This window comes from Eretmochelys imbricata, chromosome 3 (genome assembly GCF_965152235.1).
Source record: "Eretmochelys imbricata isolate rEreImb1 chromosome 3, rEreImb1.hap1, whole genome shotgun sequence".
Lineage (NCBI taxonomy): Eukaryota > Metazoa > Chordata > Testudines > Cheloniidae > Eretmochelys > Eretmochelys imbricata.
The window spans coordinates 26,564,990-26,589,229 of NC_135574.1; the positions used below are offsets into that span (position 1 = coordinate 26,564,990).

The 24,240-nt window shown below is 39.3% G+C and overlaps 1 protein-coding gene across 2 annotated transcripts in view; it reads left to right on the forward strand.

Moving 5' to 3' along the window:
* The window catches only part of NBAS (NBAS subunit of NRZ tethering complex), a 409,249-nt gene that overhangs the window by 126,728 nt on the left and 258,281 nt on the right, over positions 1-24,240 (forward strand). For both annotated transcript variants that reach the window (XM_077812510.1, XM_077812511.1), the window contains exons 25-30: positions 1,297-1,470; positions 5,622-5,755; positions 7,828-7,890; positions 9,361-9,483; positions 10,881-10,983; positions 15,447-15,676. In XM_077812510.1, coding sequence (XP_077668636.1) covers positions 1,297-1,470; positions 5,622-5,755; positions 7,828-7,890; positions 9,361-9,483; positions 10,881-10,983; positions 15,447-15,676 — 827 coding nt within the window. The remainder of the gene's footprint in view (positions 1-1,296; positions 1,471-5,621; positions 5,756-7,827; positions 7,891-9,360; positions 9,484-10,880; positions 10,984-15,446; positions 15,677-24,240) is intronic.

The following is a 24,240-nucleotide window of genomic DNA, read 5'->3' on the forward strand; positions in this document are numbered from 1 at the left end:
CATTTATTATCCATCCATATCCCAAACAGCATTGGCACTAGATTTGTTTCTTTTTTTAATAGTATGGAAATGGTATTTTTGGAAAACAGCAGAACCAGTTTTGCTTATTTTAAAAATAAAATGAAAACAACCCCACTCTTACCCCAACTTTTCAGCAGAGACTAAGCCTGAATAATTTCAGGCTGTGCAAGCCATGATTTACTGAAAACGGGAATAAGATGGAAATGCCGTAAGTATCACTGTTGCTACTGCACAAGTTCTAAGAGCACTTTTTTTAAAGGTGGTTTTTGATGTTTATAAGCATTAGCAGAAAAACCCCAGCTCATTTCTGTGTAGCAGATAAACTCATCTGAAATCTTCTCTGGTTCTTCAGTCCTCTTTTTCTTGTGCAATATCCATCTTTTTTATACAGTTTGTATTGTAGGAGGAAACTGATAGTGACTCCAATATGTAGTTTTCCTAACATTTGCCATTACAAAAAGATTCTTGTGATTTTCTTTTTTCTTTTGGAACACCTCCAATGTGTACAGCAGGCCTTTGAAATTCAGCCGGGGGAATGTCCTTGGGTGAGAGAAGTGCCTTTTCTTTGTCCCGTGAAATTCTGTTCAAGTTTTGCTGAGACATACACTATTGCAAATCACTACAGCGGACCCTCGCTAAAGCGCGCATTAGTATAGTGCGAATTCGCATATAGCGCTGTCGCGGTGATGGATCCCAAATTTAAATATTTAAATTGGGATCTATGTTAAAGTGGCCCCCCCTATAACGCGATCCCCGCCTTAACGTACCGCGCATGGATCCTGAACCCCGCGTTCTAGCGAGGGTCCGGTGTATTTATTTTCTCTTGCTTTCATTCCTTGGGGAACTTTTGGTAGCCTGACAAAATAACTTAATATGAATATGGTAAGGCTGGGCTCGTGCCACCACCAAAGCAGCAGTGGCATGGGACATTGCACTGGGAATGCCTGGTAGTGACCATGTCAGCTGTAGTCAAGGGGGCTGACGAATGAGAAAGCTGGGCTTTTCTATAAGACTCCCTTAGACTCAATAGCCCATCCCTCCCATCTTGGATGACGGACTTCTCCTGCCAGTTAATTTAATTAGTTCTGTAGTTAAAGTGGTAGGAGTCTTGCTGCAAGCTCAGGGTTCAAACGGTGCTGATGATGCATGATGAGGGCAGTTTATTACTGTTACATATAATATAATTGTTTTTATCTTTTTTCATTTAAAAATAAAAAAGGAACCAGGTTTTATCATTGTTTTCATTTGTTTTGTTTAACTTCTTACACTTTCTAGTCTTCTGATGAAAGATATGTGAAGAACGTTTATCAGTGGATGGTTCCATTTCTACATCGCTGTGAAAATCAGTCCCCTGGTCTTGCAAACACACTTTTTAGGGAGTATTTAGTTAGCTTAGCAAAGGAAGACCTGAAATTCCCTCTGAAGATCTTTCAAAATTCAAAACCAGATGTAAGTACAGATTCATAGTTGTTTTATTTATTGCCGTATTTGAAAACTATAATTTATTTTGCAGAACTGGATTCAGAGGTAAGGTTGGTTTGTTTCCCGATCAGTTTTGGAGGTTGAGCCTGTCCTTTTTTTCCTTTTTAATGAGCATTTGTCATGTGGATATGAAAATAATGTTCCCTAAACAAAGTTAAAACAGAATTTCTAATGCATGGTTAAACCATAGTTCTTGATCAGGATATCAAAAGATATGTTAATCATTAATCACTAGCAGAAATACCCAGTAGAGTAAAAATGAGTAGGGATTCTTCTGAATGTCATTTTTTTGGTAATGCATTGAACTTCATTTTCTGAACATGGCTAAATATTCTGTTTGTTTGAAGCCTCTTAAAATATTTCTGAGTACTTCTGTCTGGTGCCTTTCCCTGAAGAATTTTACCAGCTTTCATTTTTTTGCCGCTAAAAGTGCTGGTAAGAAGTATTTATTTGCCTCATTAATGAGGGGAAAAAAGCAGTGATGTTGATCACTGTAGATAAAAATGCTGAAATTCATATTTCAGTAAGTTGCTACTATTCTCATAAGAAAGTAGAAGGACCACAAGAGAACTTTAATAAAATAAACTGTATCCCTTTCTATTCATCTTTGCATCCATTATTTAAACTACCTTTTCCCAGTAGCTAGATCAAAATGTGTGTAGTTAGATATTTTAAATTTACATTCACCCACAGCCCTCCTCAGTTCATATAAAGTACATTTATTTGTGTAATTATTTATTTAGAGTTCTAAAACCTACATAGCAGAAAGGTCCAGCTTAAATCCTGAGCTTCCTGTCCTGTGTTTTAAGTGCACAATCAATAATCACACCAACACACCCGCTTCCTGCATAGGCACACTCTGGCTGCCAAGGTAAGTTCTAGCCTCCTACCTCTCCTCATAGGGTAGAGAAGGACACCTCTACTGCTTCTGAAAATAGAGATGGACTCTCCCTGCTTCTTCTGGAAGGGGAGAAGACCCCCTGCTGCCCCTACTTGAAATGAATGTTGGGGCATAAGTCCACAGGGGGTAAAACCAAGGGGGTCCAATGTATCTCAGGGCCCACATTGCCTTAATCAGGACCTGATTCAAAGTAAACTAATGAAAGAAATATTTAGAGTGAATAAATCACTAAATATCTGCAGGGCAACAGAACTATGCATAATAAACAGCGAGGTTTTATAAATTTTGTTAGACAAACATGCCTGATAGTTTTTTCCCCACAGTAATAGATTTGGATTCTAGTAAAATGATAAATACTGTATTTCATGAAACCTTAATTGGAACATTGACAGTGCCTTGGATTGACGTTGCCTTGACTGTGGATTGACCTTTGGCTAAAAATGGAAAGCAAGAGCCAGTGAAAGATAGCAGTGTGTTAAGTTCGAGTTGGAAGCCACCAGTATTGTTTCTTGAAACAGTGATATGTGACATCTTCATTAATGATATAAAAGATGGAAGAAATAGCAAATTAATATAATTGCTATGATACAAAATGTCAATACAGCTAATTTTCACATTAAGATACAGATTTTAAATTGCTTCTGATGGATGTAGTCCCATATGAATGAGATTAATATTTGAGTTACTTTAAATCTGATCCAAAAACTTGGTACTCTGGTGATTCAATTTATAGTTTATAATGTAATATTTCAAAAGATGAAACTGCAGCCAAGTTCATGTCCCAATCCTTAACTGTTATATGATTGGTGTTTCATTTGCACAGCAATAACCTCTTTACTCAAAAGAGGGCGTCAACAGTCACTTCTTACATCTCACAAAAATGATATTTAGAGAAAAGTTCTGCAGATGAATTAACTGTGCATTTAGGAGCAAATCAAAATTGCAAGTGAAATTGTATTTCATATGCTGGCCTAATAAACACAAGTTTTGGCCCTCTCTCCCCCAACTGATGTTTTATCTAATTACCTACTTTTGAAGTGTGGTTCTACGCTGGAAAAGTGTTGCTAAAAATGATGACTTCTTACTCAGGAGGTCTGCTCGTTGTGTCTCTTCAGGCATATCTTATTGTTTAAGATACAACTAACTTTTTACCACTTCTCAGTGTCTGCTCGGCAGAGTTAGAAGTGAGAGAGCTAGATGATGATCCCCCTTGTACATCATCAATGGAAGTGTTTACTCATTTCCACTTGCTTTTTCCCACACAGCCTCACTAGAGCTATTGGGTTTGCACAATTCAAGTGAGGGCAGAATTTGGCCTGTAGAAACTTTTGTTATTGGTGATGGTACATGAGAAAGGAAAGAACTAAGGGATAGGGGACTTTGAAAACCTTTTCAGTGTTGACTGACTCTACTCCTGTGGAAGTCAGTGGTAGTTTTACCGTTGACTTCAATAGGAGCAGGATTAGGCTGACACCGAGTATTTTTAAAAAAAATTAACCCTAAATGCTTAATATTTTATCTATTGTGATAGAAGCACATTCAGTACAATTGTCACCTCTGCCAAGTTATGACTATTCCAATAAAATGATATCAAGAATTTCTCACTACTACATAGTCATCCACTGTGATAGGCTTATGAGCCATCACTTTCTGAGTAACATTTCCCCACTATCTCTCTCCTTCCTCAGAGTCAAGTAGAAGGACTTAAATACCCACATAAGTTGTCCTATATAGATAGGTCCATGGAATCAATGGGTAACGGGAAGTAGAAGAACTGCATGTCTTATAAACCTTTTTTTTTGGGTGTTGACTGTGCTGAAAACTTTCTCAAATTCTCCCACCACTGCTCTACCAAAAAATGGAGCTGTACCACCGATAGTTTGTAAGTAATTACATCCTTGCTGAACAACACACTATTGCAAAAGAACTTATTTTTCCCATAATACACCCTTGTATTCATAGGCGCCGACTCCATGGGTGCTCCAGGGCTGGAGCACCCACTGGCAGCCAAGCTCCCCGCCCCCACTCCACAGCTCAGCTCACCTCCGCCTCCCCTGAGCGCGCCACGTCCCTGCTTCTCGTCCCAGCACTTGCTGCCATGAAACAGCTAGGAAGTAGGGAGGGAGAAGCGGTAATGTGGCACGCTCAGGGGAAGAGGCAGGGCTGGAGCGGGGATTTGGGGTAGGAGTCCGATAGGGGCAGGGAGGGGGTGGAGTTGGGGTGGGGACTTTGGGGAAGGGGTTGGAATGGGGGCGGGGCAGGGGTGGAATCGGGCTGGGGCCGGGAGGGTTTGAGCATCCACTGGCGCCAGGAGAAGTTGGCGCCTATGCTTGTATTTCTCTTCTCCATATCACATCCTGCATTTACAGTAGTGTGAGATCGTGCGTAGATTGGCATCCACTGTTAATGATCTGAGCAATGCAAGTTGACACGATGGTAAAAACACTGGCAGTTGATCTACATTGAAGGTACCCACAAATCGTGGCCCCGATACAGAGAAAAATAACACCAGACATTGTTACTGGGGGAGGGGAGTGCTTTTGCAACCGTGAATAACTGGTCTTTCTAAAAGCATGGAAACTTTTAAAGGGTTCTTCAGTAAAATATAAAATACTCTGGCACTATAAGGCTGCACTTCAGCTATTGTATTTGCAGCTATATGAATTATTGCAGTGTATCGATCCAGTTTCAGATACAGTTTGAGATTCCTGAATCATAAATCGACATAATTATTAGAAGCACCTTATTTTCCTGATGCATGCAGTAGTGGGTTCTATGGTGGATGGGCTGTACTCAATAACTGCAGCATTTTAGTGTGTATTGATGCTGTTAATGTGCAAATGAAGTAAATTCCTTTGTGTGTAAGTAATGGTTTCAAGCATCTAACGTATTTTTTAATAATTTGCCCCTTTTAAAATATTTGCTTTTTCAAAATTAAAAAGGATTCAGTTGCAAGTATCTTCCTCTTTCAGACAGGTTAAGTACACAGAGGATACAGATTAGTTTTTGTTGCATTTTCTGTAATTACAAAAGATATTTCACAGAGAATTATTAAAGATCCAGAGAGCCTCTAATTAAAAAGAAATCACTAAATTTGTTTTATAGTTGTATTTGCACTAGTTAAGATTGTATTGACATTAACGCTGGAGTATGGAAAAACTGACTGTAAATGGAAAAATGTTCCAACATACAGCAAAATATATTCTGTTTTTGATAGTGTCAGCAAAAAATAATTCCAGATCAGGACCAACTGATGAGTATGGCACTGGAATGTATCTACAGTTGTGAACGAGATGACCAGCTCTCCCTTTGTTATGATATTTTGGAATGCCTTCCACAAAGAGGATATGGGTGAGCATATATATGTGGTTATCTGTAGCTGTTTTAGAACACAATAAATATAGTTCTGAATTTTCTAAAATATTTCCTGAGATGACATTCGTTTTTCCTGGGGAAATAATTAAAATAAATTAAAAGCTAGAGTATGTAATGTAATTGGTGTAATACCTTTATTAATTGAACTGTTTGAATCTATACTTCATATATGTTAAAAAAATTGTTTAACAAATTATCTAAATCGAAAGGTCAAAATCAGGCCATCCAGGCCATGCCCACTCCCCAGGCCTTTGTGTCAAGCAGAGGTGGGAGGGTCCCTGAGCTCGAGCTGCAGCCCAAGCCCAGATATCTACACTGCAATTAAATAGACCTTCAGCTGCAGCCATGCAAGCTCAAGTCAGCTGGCACAGGCCAGCCATGGGTGTCTAATTATAGTGTAGACAAAATTTCGGAGTACATTTCCCAGACCTGAAGAGCTCTGTGTAAGCTCGAAAGCTTGTCTTTTTCACCAACAGAAGTTGGTCCAATAAAAGATATTACCTCGCCCACCTTGTCTCTCTAATAACACGGCTATATACAACATTGAAGCTCATAAGCATTCATGCCATCACGAGACAGGCCCTCCTACAGAGAAACTGCTCTGTGACAAACAACATTTCTGGAGAAAATGGATGAAAGACTAACAGGAGAAGCCCTAGGCTACCTGCTATTCTTCTGGGTCCATTGCCAATCTCCACACTTGGGAAGGTCACACTTGGAAAAGTGGAGGTGGATGGACGGGAGGGAGTTGAAGGGGAGGGTGTCAGATAAGAAGTGAGCCTATATTTCAAGGGGTGAGTTCAATGTTGTCTAGTATTACCCACAAGTTCTTGGCCTTCCTTCTACCAGAAGCCAACAGTTTTAATCCTTCCTTTGAAAGCTGCAGCATCCTCTGGATTTTGAAAGGTTCCAGAAAGAATATTCAACTTTTTGGTGTTTATTTCCATGTCAATGTTAGGGGGCTTATTCCTTCACCCACTTACTTCCCTGGTCCTTCTCGCATGAACAGAGAGCAACAATACCCGAAGTCCAAAGGTGCAAACAATTCGATGTTTATTGGGGTGAACTTCCAGCAAGCATGATTCCAGTTTCCTTCCTTAGTGTCCTCCTTCCCAGCTCTGACACCACAGAGCCTTAGACCTGTGTCCCTGTTCCCATTCCTACCCTTAGCCAAACATGATTCCAACTTCCTTACTCCCATTCCCTGTTCCGATTTACCCCTTTAGCAAAACATGATTCCAATTTTCTTACCCCCATTCCCTGCTCCCATTTCCCTCACCCACATGCCCATGCCCACCCCCACCCACACCCACTCACTTCCTCATTGACTACAGATTATGTAGTAAAACTTGAGTTCTGCTTAGCTATACCTTAATCAATCATTTTCCTGAAATTTAACTAACCAATCCTAACATATTGTCCAATTATATCCCACCACCTTAATTAGTTTACACCCAGCAAAATTAATTATACAGCAGACAGGAACAATCACAGAACCAGACAGAGATTATACAGACAAACAATAGGAAAGTGGGAACTACAATGACAAGACAACACAGAAGTGAGGATTTCACATCCCAGCTATTGATAAGTGAGTTCTTGCCAGACAGGATGCTATCAAACTAAGTTTCCTTTTACATGTTCTAGGCACTTCCCTTTCTCTGGAGGTGATAGGAATACAATCCTGTCCTGATAGTGCCTAACAGCCCAATAGCACCTTATTTCAATGTGACTAGTTTGGAATGTGAGAATGTGACTGTTCGCTTCCCAGCTTATGGCTGCCTCTGCTGCTTAGCCAAAGGCCTGAGCCTAAGAACAGGGCCTCAATCTGTCACAGTAAGAGAAGACCCTTACACCGGCAGACAGTGATTTCTTTCTTTTATACCTCTAGAACTAGCCAAGCGATAAGAATACACCTAAATTCTTAAAGTACAGGCCTTTGCAGACAGGCCTGAATATCTATATCCTAACAGTCGATAATGTGTTATACCAGCAATAACTGGATCATGCATTCAGCAGTGTTTTTTTTATTTTTAAAACCTTCACAGCCTGGAAACAGACTTAACTAAAACTCTTCATGACAAGGTAGATGAACTGGAACAAATTCTCAGGTAAAAACCATTTACCATATCAACAGTTCATTATGTTTTATTGGAGGACTAGTACAATAATGTGCAGGTTACCATGGCATAGGATAATAGGTCATATCCAAACCCTTCACTACAAATCTAGAGGGAAAATACTTTCTGAATGTTGAGTTCTTCTACAATATTTGGGTTGTAACTTTCTTCCTGCAAAACATATTCCTACTGCCCCAAATCAGATATCAAAGCTAGTATTGCAAAGGATATGAATGGAGTGCTGAACCGCTCCTCTATCTGTGGAACGGCAGTCAGAGTATCTATAATGTGGACAAAAGGGTTTAGGCCAAATCTGAGCCTCTAAGCCAGTGGTCCCCAAACTTTTCACCTAGCACTCCCCATTAGCTCTGTCTGCGCTGTCCCCACCTCTTGAAACTGGGGCCAGGAGCGGGGCCACGGCTCTTGGGGAGGGACGGGGACATGGACAGGGGTAAGGGGGCTGAGGCTGGGGCCATAATGGGGCAAGAGTGGTGCCTTGGCTGTGAGAGGGATCCCTGGGCGTGGGATCAGTAGCCACACCCGGAAGCGGAGCCCTGGGCCAGTATGGAGCCGAGTGGCAAACCCTTTCTGTCCTCCATGGGGGCTGGCCTGGGCCCCAGCCGTACCCATCCCGAATGTTCTAGGGGGCACACCCCACAGATTGAGGACCTCTCCTCTAAGCCAAGTTTCAAATGTCTTGAGTATTTATAGGAAGAGAAGCATAACAAAAATGACTTGAAGAGGTTAGTCTAAGAAGGGAAGTAATCAGCAGGGTTTTTTCGGTTTCCAATGATATTGTTGTAATGTCAGCTCCCTGTAGCTTAGCAAAAGTTTGTATGTTCTGATAATCAAATTTTATAATGCTTGTAGGTTGTATAAAATTCAAGAACTTGCTGAAAATATTGCTGTTAGCTGCCAGTGTGGTATATTTACTGAAAGTATTCTTTGTTTGAAGGAGGGACAATACTCATGTGGTTATGGCACTAGTTTGGGATTTGGGAGATGTGAGTTCAATTTCTGGCTCTGCCATAGACTTTATTTATGACTTTTGCAAAGTTACCTTCTCTCTCAATCTCAGTTAGGCTCCTCATCTGCAAGGTCCCTACTAATAATTCCTTCCTCCCACCTTCTGTCTGACTTGTCTGTTGAGGTTGTAAGATCTTTGGGGGAGAGATTCTCACTATATGTGTCTGTGCAGTGCTTTGCACAATAGAACTCTCATCTTGTTTGAAGCCTCTCGGCCGTTGTTTCTCAACGACCGGTCCGTGGACTCGTGCCGGTCCGTGGACTCGTGCCAGTCCCTGAGAGCTCCCTGACAGTTTAGGAAGGCAGCAAACCCTGGATCCAGGTATCAAAAAGGTTGAGAAACACTGCTTTAGGCAATATTGTGATACAAATAATGATGATCTAATCCAGGAGAAAATGACAAGATGCTAAATGATTTATACTGTATATTTATAGTGTATCAGAAATTTTGGAGAAGCATGGACTTCAGAAACCTGTGTCATTTGTAAAAGATACGCAGAACAGCCCAGAGCAAGCGGAGAAGCTTATGATTAGGCTGACCAGGCACACAGGACGCAAGTGAGTATTGACACTGTTGGGCAGCTTAGAATATCCATGTTCAGAGATTGTGCATTTTCACCATCAGAGTATGCATCCGATGAAGTGAGATGTAGCTCACGAAAGCTTATGCTCAAATAAATTGGTTAGTCTTTAAGGTGCCACAAGTACTCATTTTCACCTTTATACACGAATATGATGGTACTTTTTTCTCTCAGCTTTAACACAATATTCATAAAACAAACTTGTTAACGTGAAATTGAACATTGACTATAAGCGCTTCACTGCTTTTTGTTGTTGTTAAAAATACTACCTCTTCCTAGAATTGTTGCAGACTGATTTCAGTATGGTTGTGTTTTGTTCAGTTAAGCAAGCTTAAAGGCATATTGGCAGAGAAGATACTTTACTTTAAAAATGAACAATAAAACTAATGTCCTGGAAATAAAATCCTTTAAAACTAATTCTGTTTTACAGAAGGTGCAGAATTTATGAAATAGCATCTTTCAGAATTTTTTTTGGCTTCACATGGTTTTCTTATGAGCTTTTTTATTCAGTAATTTTTAGTTCAGGTATTTAGCAATAATTGAATCTGCTGTTTCTTCTTTTAGTGATTTTTTTTTTTAATTTGGAAAAAAAACCCTCTTATTTTTCATATTCTATCTTACTGTAGCTGAGCTATTGTACATCCTGTATTGAGAACAGAGAAATCAGATTGCTGAAGCCTTGATTAAAAGCAGCATTTTTTGTGTTGTAATTACTCCTTCTCTTGCTAAGAAAAGCTCTGTCAGTCCTTATCGGTAGTGTATAGCTGGTGCATGCTGAAAGCCCTCTTAAGAGTTTTTAAATAGTTTGGAAAGGTCAAATCAGTGTTCTTCCTAAAGTAAGAAGGTGCCGTAGAAGAAAAGTACCTTGCCTCTTGGACGTCCATGTCTTACTACCTTACCTGTTAGGGTCAGGTGCTCAGTTAAATAATTTAATATCAAGAATATAGAGAAAATGCTAACATCAGTGTTAATTCACAATCAAAAAGCAGTCGGGCAGATAGTGAACCAATAGACAGCTTAGTAGAATCCTGCCATCTAAATCTCACCAAATTAAAATAAAATTTAAATAAAAATAATAATGCCTTCTCCATGGGTTGTAGGTAATGTATGTCAGGCTTTTTGGTAGCTTACATTAAATTTACTGCAGAGTTGATGTCTCAGAGTTATGATTACCCAACTTTTTTGGGTGCTGTTAGAAATAGCTCAACAAATAGCTCATCACCGGAGGATTTTGGGAATGCTTACTTAAAAAAACAAAATTGTGGTATGTCGGGTCACATGATGAATTCTAGCATCATCTCCCTTTGTTCTTTCTTCAGCTAACATTCCATTAAGGGGGACAATAAATATTGATTTTTTTTTCTATTTATTTAGGCAGCCTCCAGTCAATGAGATGCACTGGAAAGGGTTACTGCAGGATATGTTGGATATGCAGCAGAATGTCTACAAGTGCTTAGAGCCTGACAGTTGCTATGAGGTGATTTCTACCCAGTCCTCTATTTTTATTCTACGAACTGATATCAGAATAAATCATCTCAGTTTGTACTGCTGTTCTCATTTGTGTTATCGGGATTGACATGAGTAAATATTCACATGCTGTACTGAAATATTACCCACTGGCTATCTGTGAACTCTACCATTGAAACTAATGTGGTTAAAGTTTCTGTTAGGGAATTCCTTGGATACATTTCATCAGCAATCCATGTAGTCTCCTGTCAGTCCCTCAGCATGAGGTTATTTTTATTTAAATCAAAAGACTAAAGTTACTTGAGGAACATAAGAGTTATAAGATCAATAGTTTTTGATTCATAAATATCTTAATAAATAGAAGTTTAGGCCAGTGATTACTAATAAAAGTAATTTAAAGATAAATTATATTTTCGTTAAATGTTACATTTTAATTAAACATGAACTTTGTGTTCAGCCAAGCATTTTAATGTCACCCACAGTACCTACAGGACTGTGTATAAATATTTTCCTCTTTGATTTAAAGTGAAACGTGAAATCCAATTTCGGCAGAAAATAATCTGCATATGTTATGCTGAAGTTGAATTTATTTTGATATGTGCTGTTTATTTGCATATTTACTTTAATACACTACAGTTCAGCATTTAGATTACACTATGCATAGGCTTACTTATCTTGACATTTTGACATCTTTTGAAAGTTTTATATTATTGTAAGTTTTTTTTCATTACAGTTTACAGAATTAATTGCATATAGCTGCCAGTCTCTCTTGCTCTTGGGAGACGTTCTGAAAGCAAATTTGAACTGTTTTGAAGGAATTAAAGAAAAAAAAGCGTATGGGACTTAAGCTAGAAATTGAAATATGCCACTTTTTTCTACAGTTATACATTTTTAACCATGTCAAGAAAAACTCTGTATGTTAGAAGATATTCCTGTTTTTTGTGAAATAATGGACTAGATAATTAAAACAGTTGGATTATTCATTTGACTGACAGTATGCATATTTTGTTGCAGCTAGAACATACAGTAGAACCTCAGTTATGAATACCTTGGGAATGGAGGTTGTTTGCAACTGTGAAATATTTGTAACTCTGAACAAAACATTATGGTTGTTCTTTCAAAAGTTTATAACTGAACATTGACTTAATACAGCTTTGAAACTTTATTGTGCAAAAGAAAAAGGCTGCTTTCCCTTAATTTTTTTTTTTTGATAGTTTACGTTTAACACAGTACTGTACTGTATTTGCTTTTTTTTTTTTTTTTTTTTTTTGGTCTCTGATGCTTTCTGATTATGTACTTCTGATCCAAATGAGGTGTGTGGTTGATTGGTCAGTTCATAACTCAAGTGTTTGTAACTCTGAGGTTCTACTGTATTTGTATCTTCCATTACCACTCAGATCTGGTAAATTAATATCTTTTGTTTGAAAATCATGCATGGCCTTCGAAAAAGAATAGCCCTGTAAGGGGGCTTCTGCATCAATGTTGGGGCGTTTGTGTTGGGACTTTGTTGTGAAGTGTGTTGTGTTATTTGATTGAAACAAAAACTCTGGGGATCCTTTTGGAGCATGGGACCCGTATCCAACAATCTGCTTTTTGGTCTATTCTCTTATTTATAAATCAACAAATATAGATACTTTTTTGCCTTAGATCATTATCTACAAATTGCTATGTTCATACATACTAAGAATTGTTTACCAGTCAGATATTTTTATGGAGATTAAAATGGTTTATCGCCAGCCTTGTGGTAGCTACTCTCTGCCTATATTTCGGCTTTCCCTTGAGAAATATTGCATGGTGAATTGTAAGACCTCTGCCACATTCTAGTGGTTTGGTGCTTTTAAGAACACTAAACCATTAGACCACAAAAGGAAGAAAGTTAATGCCATAGATTTCCTATCTGACCTTGGACATATCACTTAATCCTTTTGTGTCTGGTATGCCTATCCATTAGATGTCATCTACATTTCATGAAGTGAAACTGAAGTAATCATTTCTGAAATATAAGGTTCTTCTTTGATTCTTGAATGGAAGGTGTCATGGAATCCAAAGTATTAGTTCTTTATTTATTTGTTGAACATCTCATTGTGTTTTTTGCTATGAGAGGGAAGAAGAAACTTCCTGCTTGATGTCTTAATATAAGCTGAATAGAGAGACAACTCAAAAGACCTGTAGAACCACATAAAAAAGTTTTATCTGACAGTGCTTGTTTTGTTGAGTGTGTGACAGCATTTTTACTAGTGGTGTAGTGTCGGTGGGTGGACTTATTTTAGCATGTGTTTCGGTCATCAAAATGTTCTACTAGTTTTGTAGCTCTGTTCTTGCCACCTGTTTTGCAGGTATCCCTAATGTCATCATGTTGCTTTTAAAATCTAACACCAATTTTGAGTATGCATATGTGCTATGCCCTACTCAAAGGTTTTAGGTGTAGGAATGAGACACACAACTTTGGATATGGTTATCTCACTGTTGTTTGACTTGCACTGGAGCAGGGCATATGTAAGACTGTTGCAACCTGTTGTCATGGGGGTGAGGCGCCTCTGGGTCTCTATATAGTCTTATGTGTGCTTCCAGTAGAGCTCACTCTCTCCTGACATATGGATTTGAAAGAATAAAATAAACTATATTTTATGTAAAGTTTTTCTGTGGTGATCATAACTATAGTATCTGAGTTTCTAGAAATACAGATGTTACTTACAGATGCACTGTTTTAAATTTAATTAACTAAATTTTGGGGCAAAAAAAAATCTTCCTAACTCAGAAATATTTTAATTTGTTTGTCATGGAATTAAAAGCTTTTGATCGATGCAAAATTATAATAAATAGTGTTCAAATATTTTGTTTTGTTCTTGTTAATTAGGATTATACTGGTCTCTTACTTTGTGGAAAAACTATGATTCACTGATTTGAGTTATTCTTAAAGAGTATTTATGCAGTTTAAGTACATTTTAAGTAATCACAGCTTTTTGGCCTAAGGCTAAAACAGTTAAATGTTTCATGGCAAATATCTTGATATATCAACATTCAGATTTTTGTATTTTGAAGATTAGTCTTGATTTAAAATTTAAAAAATAAAACCCAATGGGAATTCTAATATTATTCCAATGTTCATTATGAACCTAAATGTGTTACGTTTAGAGCCCTACCAAATTCATGGATGTGAAAAACATGTCATGGACTATGAAATCTCGTCTCCTCTTGAAATCTGGCTGTGGTAGTGGGGGCTGCAGTTTTGCCACCCTTACTTCTGTGCTGCCTTCAGAACTGGGTGGCTGAAGAGTGGTTGCTGCTGGCCGGGTGGCCATCTCTGAAGGCTGCGCTGCTGCCAGCAACAGCGCAGAAGTCAGGGTGGCCTGGTATGGGTGGGCCTCGTCTTCACAGCCTGCAATATTTTGAGAGGGTGTCCCAGCAAAAAAGAGTCCAAGAACCCCTGATTTAGCAGACTCCCTTATCCAGGGTGGCTGACAAGCCCAGTAGTAGTACAGTACAATACTTATATATTTACTGTATGAACACATCTGTGAAATTTGCTATTTATGCTGTGACCAACCCACAAAAAATGTGTGATTTCGCTGCGATTTAAGTAGATCTCAAGTTATTTTTCTTCAGGAGCAGATGATGATGGAGGAGTCAGTAAAACTGCACCTGGGCAAAAACATGGAGATCAGACTTCAGCAAGTGCTTAGCTTTACACACTTGAAGTGGACTTCAGTGGGACTGTTTATAGTGTGTAAAGTTAAGCACTTATATAAATCTTGATGATATCAAGACTTGTCTTTGTGGTATTGCTTAGCAGCAAACTATTTTTTTTTTTTTAAATTTCCATCCAAAACATGTGTGTGTTCAGTTTCAAATTTGCAGCTAACATAATTAATCTATTAGGAGGAAGAAGTGGCCCTTTTTGAAGCTTGAGCTTTTTGTTTATAAATGTGCATGCATATTGTTACACAAATGTCATCTAAATTTTATCTATATATAACACTATTAATAAAAATATTAATTACACTGTAGAAATTTATTCTTCTAGTTTTTAAGCCCCATCTATAAAAACAAATAAAAAAATAACCACCTCAAAACTTCTGTCTCTAGTGTGGGTCAATTCTGAGTTGTAAAATATTTTGAAATTGCAAGATGTTACCTTTTGAATTTTTTTAAATTAATCTTGTTGAGTTTCACTAAAGGTTTTATTCTGAAGTTTAACAATTAATGTGGTAGCAGAACTAAATTTGTACTGCAATTAAAAAACAAAGAGAAAGATAGAAATAATTGTCTTAATTCTGCTTTTGTGGTTAAAATACTTTAAAAAATTATTTATGCAAATATTAATCCTGGAATAATTTTTCAGATACATCTTAAATTCATTTTCTCCCAACATATTACAAGGAACCTTTATGTTCAGATGGCTTGGTCCCACAGAAAACTAAACACTTTTTTGGTTGAAGCTACTGTAACAAATTTACCCATCTTACTTTGCAGATATTTACTGAAAGCCTTCTATGTTCAAGCCATCTAGAAAATATACACCTAGCTGGGCAAATGATGCATTGCAGTGTTTGGTCAGTGGATCCACCAGTTAGTGTTGCCTCAAAAGGAAAACCACGATATAGAGTCAGCTATGAGAAAAGCATCAAACTGGTTTTGGCTGCTGGCAGAGAATACTTCAATTCTTCTACCAGTCTGACTGATAGCTGCATGGATTTGGCCAGGTATAGTAAAACACATTCTCTCTCTCTTCACCTTTTAATTCCTTCGTTTTAAATGTAGTAGATGATGAATTTTACTGAAAAAGAGCTTGGGCCAGATTCCTCTCTACGTTCTGTGCCCTTGTGCAAAGCAAGTGGGGAAAAAAGGGCTGTAACCATAGCTTCTCTGAGGAGTCCCCTAGTTCCTTTGCAACAACTGGCTTAGTGGGGCATAGTTGGAAGGAAAGGGGTGTTGCTGGAGCATCTCTGCACTCCTGGCTGCTAGAATGGCTCCCTATGTCACATCTAGCATTACAAGGGATGCCATAAGCAAGACGGTAATGGAGAGAGTTTGTGGAGAAGAAGAATGCAATACCATTAAGTGTTTGGATTTTTTTTTTCTGAGTTTCTCCGTGATGAGATGGAGATCCGTGCATTTCATCTTCTGATTCAGCTTTGAAGATGTGAAAGTACACAAAGCTGTCTGGCTGGGATAAGTTACTTTCTATTGCACAGCTTCTCACCTCATTGATTCCTAATGGGCTAAACCTCCCCATCTATGGAGTTTGGAGACAGTTCAATGTTGTTGCAGGAGGCGCCAGGACTAAGCTCTGCCCTTCACCTCAGGCTACCAGCCTTTCTGCCTCTGGCAGTGTAACCAGGTGGCAGTTCATTTCTCCTGACCATTTGTTTTTTAAACTTTATTTTTATTTGTTTTTGTGCAATTGCAACTTCTCTTCCTCCTCCTCCTCCCCTACATTGGGTAAATAGCAATATGGTGGTTTCAACCCCCTGGATCTGCTGTTGCAGCGCCCCCCTGCCAGATCCTTCTGACAACACTAGGGCATGAAAGGGCTGTCCCACAAACACCTGGATTAAATCTAAGCCGTGTTTTCTATGTGAGGGTCTGTGAAGGGGGAAGAATAAGCTGCCTGTTCCCATATGGCCAGCCCTTGCGGTGCCAGGGCACAGGGCTCAGAGTTGGACTGGCATGTCAGGTCCCCACTCTGTTCCAATGAACAATGCTCCAACACAGGAAAGCCCAATAAGGAGCTTCTGAGTATATGGGAGAAAGTCTGGGGAGGAGGAAGAAGTTATCCAGCCAGCTCAGGAGGTAAATTGCATAACAGAGCTGGACAGGAGGGGGAAAAAGCCTGGAAGGATCCAGAGTCCCCCCTGCTCCAGATACTGACGTTGGTCTTCTGCTCCCTGGGGAAAGAAGCAGTGCTCCTACACAGCTCCCATTCCTCCCGCTGTGAACTGGGGGATTCTCATGATATTCAGGAGTAAGTCCTGCAAATCCCAGAGACTGAGTCCCAAAGAGGCAAAAGCAAGTATCCTTTGCAAGGAAGAGACTGATATTGTTAATGAACAAGTGGAGTGAAAGTCCTTTTCCCCCGAGGAAGTGCTTGCTGTGGCTTTTCTCCTACACAGTCTCTCTAAGTGCTTTGTATCATGGATTGTGCCCCTCCCTCACCAGCAGCATGTCTGGGGATGCAGAAGAGCCAGTTCCTCCTGTGCATCCCTGCCTCAGACTGCAGCCTGCTGCATGTGGAACCCTTCCAGGACCCTGGCTCTGAAAGGGAAAGGGGCTCAGAATTCAGGCAGCATCAGAATGGGAATTGAGCATTTTGACCATCAGCCATAGCCCCTTGATGTCCACGGAAAGGGGCGCAGACTCTGGAAGGTGGGGAGGTCTCTCTCTTTCCCCACCCATCCTCAGGCTCCACGTGAAAGCCTCAGGAGCACGTCAAGCAGTCTGTGACCAGAACAGAGGCACATGAGGATTCCACTCTACACAAAGCTGCACCATCATGGGATTACTGGGTGGCAAGTGAGAAATATCTTCCCATGTTCAAACTGATCCTGATGGATTCAGTAAAACCCTGAGTGGTACTGGGTTACTCCTGCGGTACTTACTTGGGTGCTAGCCCGCCCGGGGCAGCAGGCAGGCTGCGTTTTAGGCTCCTGGGGACAGCTAACAAGCTGTTACATGAATGCCATGCCAGGATGTATCGTGTACTGCCTCTCCCCTACAAACAGCATGGGAAGAAATACCAGATATGGAGCAAAAGCAAAAAACTACAGGACTCTTACAGGACAGCATGTCAGTGGCTTGCAAGGAAACTAATATTAATTCAGTACTATCCCTTTCAAGAATTATTAGATAGGTATTTTCCTATTAATGCCTCCTTTCAAAGCACATGATATCCAAATGAGGATGTCCGATTAAACTAAATGTTAAACCAAAATGTTTATATAAAAATGAAAGAAATTTCATACCTATTGGGAGCCTAAGGTTGGTGCAGCTGTAGGACCACCAGTGAAAGACAATTACACCTTCAGAAGGGGACTTCCTTCCAAATGACCCCATAGACCATAGAATTCATGACACACTGCACAACGATTTAAAAGCCTTGCCTATAGCCATTCAAATCAAAAGGTTTTCATATATTTGGTAAGGAAAGCTTACTTGGCGGCAGGCAAGTGGATCATCATCTAGGGATATGATCCTTGCTTAGAATGAGCTGTCTTGGGTTCTGTCTTGGTCAAATTCTTGATGTGATTTGTGATGAACAATGGCTTCTACCTTGGTGGCTACACGGAAGTCATGTAATACCTGTGAATGGTCATCGCTCGTCCTAATTGGATATCTTATGCTTCCAAATGAAGAACTGTCAGGGGAAACAGAGAAATTAGAAGCTGACGTTGCAGAGGCACCTCAACCCTTACTGTTGAAGCCAGCAGACCAACCCATTGGTTGCTACTGAAACCAAGGGTACCAAAGAAGGGACTATTACCCTCGCAGAGGGAAAAATCTGAAGCAAGTTTCCAAAGAAACCTAGATAAATTTTCCTCCAACCCAACAAAATACTCTGACAAAGACAAAAACCATTTGTATAGAAGAGCTGACAACTCCTGTGCAAGAGTCTTCCTTCTGATTTACCCTCTGCACTCTGAATCTTGAATGGCTTGTGGTAGTCACAGCAAGACACAGGTTGCATGTTATACACTTATTCCCATGCATAGACAACATTCCAGTCAGTATTCCATCCAGAGAAACAGACCAGTTCATAAATGAACAGCTTCTGGAAAGGATTCATGGCTACCAATTCTTCAAAATCAAGGAGTTTTTGATCTCAGTGCAGAGAGTTGCTGATCCAGAGATCAAACCAGACATGGATCTGGCCATAATTTTACCACAGTGGTAAATATTGTAGAGATTCAGAACTTCGTTACATCAGTCATTTCTCGAGGAGTCATCCAAAGGCTAGAATTGCTAGTGTTAGGTATCAGCTTCATCCCCTGAGTGGGTTTCTCAAAATGCACCTGCTGAAATGCCTTCTGAGGACATAGAACCATGCACTTGATGTAATGCAAAATTAGGCATTATTCTGAGATCACATCCAAATGCCTCTTTCTGGGCAGGTAAGGACAAACAACACGCTTCAAGACAAAAAAGGTCGCTCTAGACCTTTACGTACAAGTATATATGGAACACAAATTTCCAAAATCTTATAGTACACATTCTTTAGATCATTTCAACCCTCATAAACAGGTCAGTCTTTAAAAAGCCATATTGAATTGGACCAGTGCTCCATCATCTCTGGTATCCTGTCTGTGATAGTGAGAAAGAAACCATGTAGTGGGTTATTATGATACTTATAGAGGAAGTTTCCTGCTACCTCCCATTAGAAGTTGGCTTATGATTGAGGCATGAGTGTTTATATCCATTCCAAAATCAGGGAGTAGCAAGAAGTCAAAGCTTCTCTGTTACAATGTTAAAAATGTCCTGGACAGTGAAGAATCTGGTTCCTTTCAAGACAGTTCACCGAAAGGATACAAAAGGGGAAAGCTGAAGGCATCCTACTCCTCCACTGGATTTACTAGAGAGCTAAGGATCTCACATTGCACCTGAAGAAAATACCTGACCTCTTAAAGCTGTGGGATGCCTCTTTCATCTGGACCTGAAGCACCTACAGTTAACAACCTGGCCATCAGAAGAGAAGTTCAGCATGGATTGTCCATTAACTTCTGAAAAAAATTGGTATCCAGACAGAACTCAACCAGGATATTTCATTCATTGATCTGGTCAAATTTATGTTTCTGGTGTGAGGGGAAAGCTGTTTGTGCAGTGCCCAGCACAATCGGGCTCTGACCTTTAGATGCTGTTATAATACTAATAATCATCATAATACAAATAACCAGAATAATTACTTCAGCTTCAGTCACATCAACATACATTAAAAAAATGTAAAAAACAAACAACCCCTCCCCCCACTTATGTGCTTAAAATTAGGCATGTGTTCAGCATCTTGCACTTCCTATGTGACCAAGTCACTTGTCCTCTCCATGTTACCTGCACAATTTGGGGCTCCCACACCCATCCCTAGGCCCAGTGGCCCTCTGAGGGCTAACAGGACCTTCTCCCAGTGAAAGAGCCTTTGTCACACAGTAAATATTCTTAAACATGTACATGTATTTATTACCAATTAACAATCAACAGAATACACATGCCAAGCATCTAATGCTCATCTTTCCCAATAAAGCAGACAGAGTCTTCTAATCAGGATCTGATCTCGTCCGGGTCTCCAGCTTCTACACAACCTAATCATGCAGGGGTTAAAAAATCCTAGCAACTTTGGTCTTGAGCTGTATCCTGGAGTTAAGTTCCAATGAGCTTGTTCTCTGACCCTTATTATATAGTTAAAATGAGGATTTCTTTTATCTATGCCTTAATCAGTTATTTTACTAAAATTGTAGCTATGCAAAAAAACCCACTAACTGTACAGTGGTTCACATGCCTAAGACCACCTACTCATTAGCTTTTGTATTTTTCACAGTTAATAATAACTTCTCAAGGACTACTTATCTTTGTGCTTCATTAGTGGGATACACTTAGAACAGCAAAACCTCATATTTTTTTTTATCAGGAAGAAGCTACAGAAATTCAAGGTTAGCTTGTCCATTCTCTCCCTATTCTTATAACTTTGTGAATATATATCTAGCCGTATTCGTAATGCTGCAGCTGATACTTTTCTATCTGTCTGCCTAAGTCAAGCCTGAATTCTCCTGACTCTGTAGTTTTTTGTTTTCAACTTACGGTGGCTGAGCATACAACATGACTGCGGGTTATGCTAAGTCCATACACAAGATGGCTGTGACTCAAGTCAAGTCCAGGGTCTTGTTGTACTCTATGCTTCAGTTTCTGATCTGTAAAGGGGAAGTAGTTATCCAACCTCTAATATTGGGTGTTCTGAGGTTTATCTCAGTGATTTTTGGAAAGTGCTGTGAGAGTCTTGAACAGAGGATATAAAAGTGTGTGTATCTGTTTTGTTTTGGTCAAGTAGCAATAGCTGCTGCTTACCATGCTGATCAACATTCTCTCATTGTTTCCTTGTTATCCTCATGTCCATATGACGCTGTCTCAGACTCTTTGTGGTGGGAGCCATCTCTTTGTTCTTTATTGGTACAGCCCTGATCTTCTGGATTCTACCACAATGCAAATAATAAGTAATCATTTTTCTCTTCAGTCTTTCAATTTCATCTCCTTTTCTTTCCTTCTTTATTTCCCTTATTTTCTTTTAGTGCAGCCTTGCTGTACTTCATCCCTTTCTTTTTAGGAACATTTTTTTTTCTCTGAAAGAAATAGAGATGTCCCCGTCATCACAAGATAATTATATCTAATGTGAGAGATCATTTCACTGAAATGTTAAATATAATAGTGTTTTAATGGTTCTCGTCTATGAGGTACATGTAGATAGGTAAGAGAATCTGATTTCTCCTACTTTGAAAATAAATCATAGAAGAGAGGTTGGAAGAGACCTCAGGAGGTCATCTAGTCCAACCCCCTGCTCAAAGCAGGACCAACCCCAACTATGGTTTATACCTTGGCTTATCCTGAATATTAATTTTATATACAAATGACTTATTTTATCTGGTATTTCCTTATTATTTAAGAATTTTCTATTCCATTTATGTTATTATTTAAGTATACATTAATTCAGACTAATTTCTTTCTTCCCCCGTAAGATAGAATCAACAAAACTTTTTGTTTTTTACTTAATTACATCTAAGTGGATGAACCAAAGTATGAGGAAAAATTATTAAATAAGTTAGTGTTTTCTAAGGCACAGTATTCATGTTGGCCTATAAAAATAATTCTTTGTGCTCCTTATCAGTTTTTGCAGCGATCACAAAAAACAACTTTTAATTGCGTAATTCAGGTGCTTTACAGTTGAACAGTTAATAACTGATTTCACTTTCTTGATATTAGGAAGTTTTATTCTTTTTAGTGGAACACTTACTCTTACTGAGTGTATAGGTCAGCAAACCATGCATTTATTCTCATGAATAGTTAGGGCCACCGCTAACTAATTGGGTTTCTCCATGAGTGAACTGGAAAAAAAGTTGTTAAAAGGGCCTGAAAATGCAGTTCTGATCACCCCCCCCCCCCCCCCCGGCCTTTTCTCTATTTTAGAAGTGATAGACTGATGTTGGACACAGACTGGGGATACACTTTTGTAACCAAATAGACCAGTTTCATCCCTCTTGGTCAGAGCTTGGTTTAGTATTAATAAATACAAACATCTTCTGTACATTTTTAAAACAGTTTACTTATTATTTCTGTTGATGGAGTATAAATAATTACCTGTGCAGATACATATTTTGTGAAGTACTGAGTAGGAAAAGAAGCTAATGAATTTTGCATATTCAAGGTTTTTCCCTTAAAATTCTAGGGAAAGGTGGGAGTAAGCCAATAAATAACTCTGGGTGACTCATTGAGACTAACTTGGAAGTTAAATGATCAAATATGGCTTAAGACCTAGACTCTTGTCTGGTCCTTATATATAAGGACAGTCAAATAACCATAACAAAGAGTGGGCTATTGGTATGCCTCTCTCTCTCTTTTCCAAACCCAATCAGAGACTGCGGGTGGCATAGAAGGACTTCTAGGGGAAGGCATTGTCTCTACATTTTAGTATGTGTGATGCACTCTCTCCAATCCCATACAGATTTTTTTTCTGTTACCCATGTGAGGGAGGAGGTGAACTTCTACATGTCGAGTGAAGACCGCCAGATACTTTAGTTTACGTCAATTTAGCTTTGGTTGTGTTCATATTCACCTGTTTGGGGGGAATTATACTTCTATGTTTGCCGCCATACTTTGATCGTAAATATTGATTTTTGTATAAATTTAGATTGTTTAAAACTAAAAAAGCATGCAGAGAAGACATTTCACAGAAGATACATTGATTTTTTTCAGTAATGTGAGCCTGGAACATCTATTTTGTCTGTTTGTCCCACTAAGATCTCTACACTTTCTTCAGCACTGACTTATATACATGGAGTATATACCTTGATTTAATCCTTAAGGCCATTGTCCTCCTCCTTCAGATTCCTCCTCTGGACCCACTTTGGTTGTGTCCCTTCCCTGAAACAGCCCAGCAACTATGTCTAAATTGTGTAGCATTTGAAGACGTCAGATTTTATTTACCACAAAAAGACAATGAGTTGGAACAGTTGGGAGCCATCAAATTGTGCAGTGCCTAGCCTGTGCAATATTGAGTTAGCTGTCCCTTCCCCCTTTTTGATCATGTTAATATTAAGCTTTGGATCAGATTATAAACTCTTTGGGGCAGGGCCCAGGTCTGTCTATTTGAAGACTTTAAATTGAACCATAGGGTTTGTGCTGACTTTTGCACCCCCACACCATAATGACTAGACTGGTACATTCTTAAAATAGATTGATTGTCACATTTCTGAGATACCAAGGTTACTAGATACCCTGCAGAAATATTGATGGATTCCTGCTAAAACATATGTATAACTATTTGTTAGAATATTGCCATTTACATATGCATTCAGTAATCTAAGTGCACATGCTGTATCTAATTATTAAAAGCTCTTCAATGGGGATTTATGTGCCTGTAGAGAAGGCAGAATGTGGCAGATTAAATCTGCCATGTGTATATGACAGTGACCGTTCCCCATGCTAACTAGTAATGGATAGTTAAGCAGTGTTTTCCTCCGCAGAAAGTAGTAATGATGATCAGACGTAAGCTATGGCTACACTTTAACCGTTACAGCGGCACAACCACGTCACTGTAGCACTTCGGATGGGAGGGTTCTCCCACCACTGTAGTTGATCTGTCTCCCCAAGAGGAGGTAGCTATGTCAATGGAAGAATTCTTCTGTTGACCTAGCACTGTCTATACTGGAGTTAGTAACTATGTTCCTCAGGGGTATGGATTTTTCACATACCTAAGCAATGCAGCTGGATTGACTTAACCGTTTACTGTAGACCTAAGTCACAATTGAAAGGGTTTGTTCCGATTAAATTTTAAATGGTTATGCTTGTAGTCTGAATAGTTACATAGGTGGACACAAGCATGTGACTTGGGCCGGATTTTCAGAAGTGTTCAACATACAACAGCTCCCATTAGGCACCTAAGGTCATCAGATTTTCAAAAGTGCCCAGCTCTCTTTGAGAACGGAGGGAGCTAAACGGTAGCAAGCACTTCTGAAAATCTAGGCTCGCTTGTATGTGCTGAATCTTCTTGAAAATCTGACTCTTCAGTTATTAA